This window comes from Ixodes scapularis, unplaced genomic scaffold (assembly GCF_016920785.2).
Source record: "Ixodes scapularis isolate PalLabHiFi unplaced genomic scaffold, ASM1692078v2 PGA_scaffold12__126_contigs__length_90152505, whole genome shotgun sequence".
NCBI lineage: Eukaryota > Metazoa > Arthropoda > Arachnida > Ixodida > Ixodidae > Ixodes > Ixodes scapularis.
This window is the reverse complement of record NW_024609838.1, coordinates 36,484,026-36,492,134: the sequence shown is the minus strand read 5'-3', so window position 1 is coordinate 36,492,134 and position 8,109 is coordinate 36,484,026. Positions and strand designations below refer to the sequence as shown.

Genomic DNA, 8,109 nt, shown 5'->3' with positions numbered 1-8,109 from the left:
GGATAAGGAGAGGAGGAGTAGCAGGCAGGATCACGATGGAGGAGGAGGGGTATACCCTCCGTTCAGTACCCTTCCCTCCTCCTCCTCAAGAGTTGCGCTTCAATTCGGCGTTACAGGGAGTTGTAAACGGCTTTCATTTTTTACCCTAGAGGATGCCACGACCCTTATTTGAAGGTGATTTGTTAATTCAACAACAAACAACGCGCGTTGTAACGAAGGTTTGAGGGAGTCTTGGCGTCAGAATTCGACGTAGTCTAAAAGAAAAGGAAAGTATTACCCAATTCTACCTCCACCCCCTTTAGGGTGTGGAGGTAGTTTGGACTACCTAAGAGAATTGAGTTTACTGGCTCGGGGTGTATGGCACCAAGCCTTAGAGGTGGTTTATTAGATCAGCGTCTTATAAAGGCCCTGTCACACTGAGGCAACAGTGGACAACCCTATCCGGTAACACGAGGAAATCGTGTTGCCGGTGACCCTGTCACATCGCGGCAACAACAACAGTCGGACATGTTGCTGCCGCCCGGCCACCGTGTTGTCTGATTAGTTGTCCGACAACCCTGTCACACCACGCTCACGGCGGGGGCAACGCGGGGAACACTCCGCCATCTTAATTATTTACCTCCGTTTGTGTGCGGCGCGGCGTCGCTGGAAGTGTGACTCCGCAGAGTGTTAGTGCGTTTGAAGAGCCGGAAATTACAACGAGACGACTGCAACCAGTGACTGTGATTAGAAAATTTGACACAGATGGTATTTTTCGCCCTTTTTTTTTTTATCAAACTGTTCTTCATTCGCTGACAAAGCAGATAGCCGTAACCGAGAAAAACTGTATGAAGTGTTCCTGTCCGGTTCTTTCCTTCATGCAATACCTATTTCTACTGTAAAATTGAGCTAGCACCGGCAGCGTGGTGTTGAGCTGAACTGACAGTGCTTAGAAACTGTGACACTGACATGATCGGCCTTTAGAACAAACGGTGGAATAAATATTTTTCGACGCTGCCTTTTTGCCTACCGCCCTGCTATAGGATCGCTTTGTTCCCCAAAACGTCCTGGGTATTTTTGAAACAAATCAGGTGTCTGGTAACGGTTGTTCCCAAGTTCCAAGCGTCAAGAATCATGATAAGAGTGGTCGTTTTAATTCTTCGATTTTTAGTCGTCGTTTTTCCTGGTTATTTTATTATACTTTATGAAGTGAGTGGGCATGCCGTTTTATTTCACAAGCAGAAATGTTAGCTGGTCTCTCGGCAGTTCTAATTTCAACACCAGTCTGAACGTTCACGACCCTAGCTGTGACCATTTCGACAATGGCTTTCCGCAATTACGCAGTAAAAACACTTATCAAATTATTTTATCGGCACGCCAGCCTTAATTATTGTTAAATGACTTATTCAAAATCTTTATTCGAGTAAGACGTTATTGATAGGAAACAAGCTTTGCCATCGAAGCTATCTCTGTTGTGTTGCCGGCCCGAAATTCGCTCAGCCAGCGATGAGAGCAACACACGTTGTCCAACAGTTGTTGCTGCTGTTTTTGCTGCCGAAAGCTGTCATAACGAGGCAACATTTTAGTTGTCGTCCAAGTTGTCCTCCTGATGACGCGATGTGACAGGTTTGTCGGACAACACGGGGAGCGAGCAACAAGTTGCGGACTTTTGGACAACGTGTTGTGTTGCTGTTGCCGTCGTGTTGCCTCATTGTGACAGGGCCTTAAGAATGCTGTTAGTAAAGCGAATGTTTTAGTGACTTTTCTCCCCAGGTGCTTACTGAGCCTGGGGGAAAAGAATGTCTTCAGTTGTCGCGTCGGCAACTTCTGCGAGCTGCAGCCCATTTAGCAGAGATTTCCTCGCGTCCGGTAGACTTGGACAGACCCAGATGAAGTGTTCTAATTCCTCGAGAGCGTTACAGCTTGAGCAGTTCGGGCTGATTGTCGGGTCCAGACGATCAATTGCCTTTGCAGTGAAGACACACCCAGTGCGAAGTCTATTCAGAATGGAGGTGCTGGCTCGTGAAAGCTTTGGGGGCACACGTGCGGGTGGTCTTCCGCCAGAGATTCACGGATCAGGATGTTGTCGCTTTATTTCTGTGTGTATAAGTTGTCTGGCCTCGTGGATGTTTAACACATAGAGTGTTGGCACATTAAGGCCGATTCTCACATGCAGCGAGGCGCTGATGTAGCGCTGCTCACGTGTCGTCACTTAACTATCATCTGCCATGAGCATACAGTTTTGGCAGTTAAATACAAAGCTGGTGAACGTTCCCAACAGCACGCGCTTAGCGCGAGGTTAGCGCTATGCTTGTAGCGCTCCGCTGCATGTGTGAACAGGCCTTATAGGGGGTGTGCTTCTGCTGCGAGACGATCGGCTGTCTCGTTGCCTGTGATGGCAACGTGTGAGGGGAGCCATTGAAATGTTAATTGCCAGTCTTTCGTTTCAAGTTTCTTGCTGTGTGGGCTGCGTACTGTGCATATTGGGGGGGGGGGGGGGGGGGAGGGGGGATCGTCTAGGTTGCTGAGTAGTACCAGAGCTGCCCTGGAGTCCGTTAGAAAGACTGATTTTTCGCAGTCGGAGATGTCGTCAAATGCTTCAAGGTCAAGCCAAAGAGCGGCTAGCTCAGCGGTTGTGGAGGAGGTATGAAAACAAAGTTTTCTTTATCTGGTCACATTAAGTTCTCGGGTGGAGATTGCTGCAGTCGATGATTCACAGCTGTAAAGCACCGAGCCATCGGTGTAGACATGTACCCGTTGTAGGAAAAATTACTCTATTAGCTCTTCAGCGAGGCCTCGAGCAATAACTTGTGCCGTAATTTTTTTTTCTTTTTCTGAGCATGGGAATGGACTCAATGATATTCAGCAATCGGGCGTATAATGGTGGAGCTGGGTAGATCATATGAAGGGTTTCTATAAGCCCTTCAAACTCTGTTGCGAGATATCCTATAGACGAGAGAGGGGACGGCTGCACGAGCGGTTCGGGGGAGAACTCGTAGACTGGCAGGTCGTTTAGCGTGCGATGTGGCGAACTGTCAGTTCTTTGCCATGGTGTTTAACAAGGTCCATCTTTCCTCCTACTAGCGTCGGAATGTTAAGTGAGTACCTGGGTTGGTATATATCCTAGGCTTAAAAGAACAGTCACTCGTAGGAGTGGTTCAATGAACCTCCCAGTTTTGTTAAGTGAGTACCTGGGTAGGTATATATCCTAGGCTTAAAAGAACAGCCACTCGTAGGAGTGGTTCAATGAACCTCCCAGTTTTAGGACACATGAACAAAAACTGCAAAAAGAGGGGAACGATATGAAAACTAAAATTTCATTATATATCCCTGATTTTACTTGTTTTCATGTGCATCGACCAGTAAGGTGAAACTTTGTATCACGCAACACGCATTCTGTGCTGCAAGTACTGCAAGCAGAAAGATGAGCAAGCATTAGTGTAAGGTTTCTGAACTCCATGTTTTAGTGTGCTGTTCACTGGGCATGGTCAGAAGTAATTTTGATGGTGGGGAATGCATGTTAGATAATCACAGTGGAAGCTCGCTCTCGTCATGTGCTCAGCAGCCGCAGACTCAGCTACGGCCATCAGTAGATACCCCCCCCCCCCCCTTCCCCCCATAGTTATTGGCCCTTATATGTCGCAAATAGTTAAATAAACCCCCGAGATGCCAAACTGATTGTTTCTGTGTTTGTTTAAAAAAAAATTAAAATGCTTCGTGCGCTTTGAGTTTTTTTGTTTTTTTTTTTCTTTCAAAGTTACCGTTTTTAGCGGTTTTAGATATTACCCTGCAAGTTTCGCAGTATACCTTTATCTTTATAAGAACAAAACGTTATTAATGAAAATCGTATAAACTCTTTACAACTTCGAACGCTCTTCAACCTCTACATTTTTGGTGCTTTTTGCAGGGAATGCTTTTCATGCGTTCCCTGGAACACCCGGCATATAACAATAACCGACCTTATATACTCGGTAGTTAAGAGGTAGTTATACAAGTATAGAAAGTGAGCACTGTGTAAGACGACCTATGCATGTGGCATGTAGTAACGGAGTTTTCTCACACTGTTAATTCGGGAACACCCAATATACAGTTCATATCCCTACTATTCAATCGCAGAAAGAACAAGAAAAGCAGTTACAAAAACACTGATTAGAATGCAATTAAATGCAAAGGTGCAAGCGAGGTGGACATCGATGACGAAAATAATCCCTGGAGAGGGGGAACAAGAGGGACAAAGGACAAACACAAATCTCCAAACACAGCTAGGTGACTGGTGCGCGACCGAAAAAATCCGCCTGGTCCGGGTATCGAACCCGGGACCTCTCCATTACAGGTGGAGCGCTCTACCAATTGAGCTAACCGAGCTAACCAGGGGTTAGCTCAATTGGTAGAGCGCTCCACCTGTAATGGAGAGGTCCCGGGTTCGATACCCGGACCAGGCGGATTTTTTCGGACCCGGGACCTCTCCATTACAGGTGGAGCGCTCTACCAATTGAGCTAACCCCTGGTTAGCTCGGTTAGCTCAATTGGTAGAGCGCTCCACCTGTAATGGAGAGGTCCCGGGTTCGATACCCGGACCAGGCGGATTTTTTCGGTCGCGCACCAGTCACCTAGCTGTGTTTGGAGATTTGTGTTTGTCCTTTGTCCCTCTTGTTCCCCCTCTCCAGGGATTATTTTCGTCATCGTTGTCCAGCTCGCTTGCACCTTTGCATTTAATTGCATTCTAATCATAACGTTAAATTGCAAGCTTCACCCTTGTTGGTGTTTGACTGGTGGCGACTGATAAAACCCGTTTGCTCTACTGATGTCTAACCCCTGGTTAGCTCAATTGGTAGAGCGCTCCACCTGTAATGGAGAGGTCCCGGGTTCGATACCCGGACCAGGCGGATTTTTTCGGTCGCGCACCAGTCACCTAGCTGTGTTTGGAGGTTTGTGTTTGTCCTTTGTCCCTCTTGTTCCCCCTCTCCAGGGATTATTTTCGTCAACAAAAACACTCCCGATTAAAAACATAGGCTTTATATAGTCGGTAACAAGTTAAAAGTACAAGGGAAGCTCAGAAAAGTTCGCAATAAATGGCGTAAATTATATCGCCGAGGCTCACCAAAGAATAATGATTATTCACACTTATTAGGAGACGTTGCAAATGTCGGGTTTTGCAAAACCCAGCCTAGAGCAGACCAATCCGAAGAGATTTGACATGGCTTCTTCCTGAAACAGTTTGCTGTGCCAACCGTCGACCTCTATGTAAGGAACGTAGTGTATATGGGGGACTAAAGCCCACGTCTTCTGTCCCATCTTGTAGAAGAGCAGCGAACCCAGCTTTGACTTGACGCAGCGATCGATGATTTTCCAATTGAGACCAATGGCTCCGGCGCACGCTTGTGCCACGTCCAGTGGCGATTTTGAAACGGACATGCAGTTGACGTACTCGAGACTCCTGTAGCGCGCACTCGTCATTGCTATGGCACATGTCTGTATCATGTTGGCCAGACATTCTTTGCTGCCGTGATGGCACTTTATTTCTATCACCTTTTTGGCGTCCTTTCTGGTGATTTTTTTCATGGTGGCGAGCCCGAACGGTACCAGGCGGATTTCCACGAGCTTCCCAAGCTTTTCGTACGTAGGCCACAGCTGGTCAGTGATAAAGCGCTGACTGAAGGGGCAGTACGATTCGTAGAAGAGTCGGACCTTGACGACGGTTGAAGTGGACGCAACCTTGGATGCTCCAGGTATGGCATGGCCTTGGCTGAGAAAAAACAGCGTTAACCACAGGACTGCCGCCCCGCTGGCAGGGGGTAACATGGTTCGATAAAGGGGGATAGTGAAATGAGTTCGACTGCCGAAGATTGGGAAGCGTTATGTTAAGATTGATTTCGATCTCACTTTTTTGTCTTCTTTCATCTTTGGCGTTCTGCCGAACATCTCAAGTAGCTATCCACAGAAACAAGGTTAAGCATAGGCTAGCACACACCAGCTCGAAGCACGCGGCAAAAAATCTCGTGCTCCAGAACCCATGAATTCAGGGTACAATCCTCATCCCTACCCGTTTCGATCTGGATGAGCATCGTACCGGCGTGCGGTCGTGTAGCACTACTGCGTGGTGGATGTTAAAGGAGCTGTGCAACGATTTTCACGTCAAAATAATTTGCATCTTGTATTTTTTAGATTGTTTGTTTTGTCATAAAGGACAGAAAAGGCTTCTTCGTCCTTCGAATTGTTGCGTTCCCGCCGCGTAATCGCGAGATGAAAATTAGAAAATCTCCCAATCGGTAGCCGCGAGCGGAGGCCGTAAGAATCACGTGGCCTAATGCAAAAAGGGGAGTTGTAAAAAAAAAAGGCAAGTTTTGTGCAATTACCTGCTCAATAAAAGGTAATTTTACTAGTTATTCTGTCGTTTCAACATAAATATAAATGCTTAAAAAACTGGTATTATCGACAAAATTTTTATTACACGGAATTTCAACAACGCCATCTAACTGACGTTACCAAAGTTCAAGTTCAAACATTTAGTTTCAACCTGAACTTTGAACGTGAACTCTATCTGCTTCCGCGATTAGTTGCCAGAAGCCGGACAGCCGCAGAGCCGGATGTTGCAAGCACCTGGTAACGTGGTTGCGAGCGGGTGAGTTCTCGCTGCTGACTGATGTCGTTAGAGAGAGAACTTCATCGGAACCCCGCGCGTCCCCCTTTCACGTTAGAGCGCACGTGGCTCGGAAGATGGTGAAGGAGTTGAGAAGTGCCAAAAACCACAATCTTTGTCATTTTTTTAAATAAAAACTGGGAGAATAAAGTCTCCCTCTGGTAGCTGCTAATGCCTGTTCAGGAGTTTACCTAATGTCTTGACTGTCAGTGCCCATTTTCCTTTCATAACCGACTGCGATCTGTTTTGCTGCTTCCTGATGGTCTTTCTCACAAAGAACCGTTTGGTTCCCTTCTAGTCAACTCACGTTGTTTCCAGAGCCTGGGGCGGTTCTCTCCACTCTTGGTACTTCCGTCACCTCGGTTTCCGTTGTACGTGTAGCATGTAACAATGTTTTCCGTAGATCTAAGGGCTAGCATCCATACGTGATTCATCTAGTATAGGATCCAAAGGCGGCGATTTCCTTTAAGACATCGCACCTTCCAAGCTCCTTTCTGAAGTCCTCGATCCGGTATGCTCGTTCTCGGAGATCAGAGTGTAAAAAATGAAAGACGTTTACAAATCTCTGTAATGCGATGCTAGAGCGCAGCTCTTGAGGAGGAGTAGGGGAGGTTATGGAGGGAATGGTATGCCCCTCTTCCCCACAAACCCTCCCCTCCTCCTCCTTCCCTCCTCCTCCTCTCCTGCCGCTGAATCTGTTTATGGGCTACGTTAGACGAAGTCGTGACGTCATTTTCTCCACTAAATTTAGCGGGGAAACGGAATTGGTGTTGAGGCCACGTGACGTCAATTTCCCCGCTAAGTTTAGCGGGAAAATTTCCCCGCCAAACGTAGCAACAATCTGTTTCGCCAAATGTAGCGGAAAAAGTTTTCCGCTCAATTTAGCGGAAAAATTTGCCCCCTAAATTTAGCGGGAAATTTTTCCGCTAAATTTAGCGGGAAAATTTCCCGACTAGCTTTAGCGGGAAAAGTTTCCGCTAAATTTATTGGGAAAATACCCTTCTAGCTTTACCGGGAAAACGTCCCATAATGCAACGCGCGCGGTTACGTTGACGCCGACGGCGACGCCGACACCGCTCAACCCGGAAACGGGCGCCTAAGAGCTGTGCCCTAAAACACAGAGTTTAGCGCAGCATGATCAGCGGTAGTAGGACAACTTTATATTCACCCTTAGAGGCAAAGGACGATGATCCGCGACCGTGGAAGGCCGTTTAAAGCGCTCCTTGGGAGATCATTCTTTTTCGAAAGTCTGACCTTCTCGGCGTCTCAGAAACGCCTCCCCCCCCCCCCCCACCCCCCCCCCCTCCCCCCACCCCCCCAAGTTCCAACCCGACACTCCTACTCGAGGCCACTCAAGGCACGCTTGCACGAGTTGGGGGTAAACTGGAGTTTATATGTTTATATGTTTCGCTATCCCGTTTCACCTTTTAATGGCGAACCTCAAGCGTCCTCCAAGTTTTAACGGAAAAAGCGGGTGCGTTAAATAGGAG

At 47.3% G+C, this 8,109-nt stretch overlaps 1 protein-coding gene across 1 annotated transcript; it reads right to left on the bottom strand.

The window, feature by feature from the left end:
• Positions 1-5,106: 5,106 nt before the first annotated feature.
• Positions 5,107-5,781, bottom strand: LOC120843250 (gamma-interferon-inducible lysosomal thiol reductase-like). The gene has a single exon (XM_040214541.3). It carries the CDS (start codon positions 5,779-5,781, stop codon positions 5,107-5,109), a length of 675 nt encoding a protein of 224 aa, XP_040070475.1.
• Between the last annotated feature and the right edge of the window lie 2,328 nt (positions 5,782-8,109).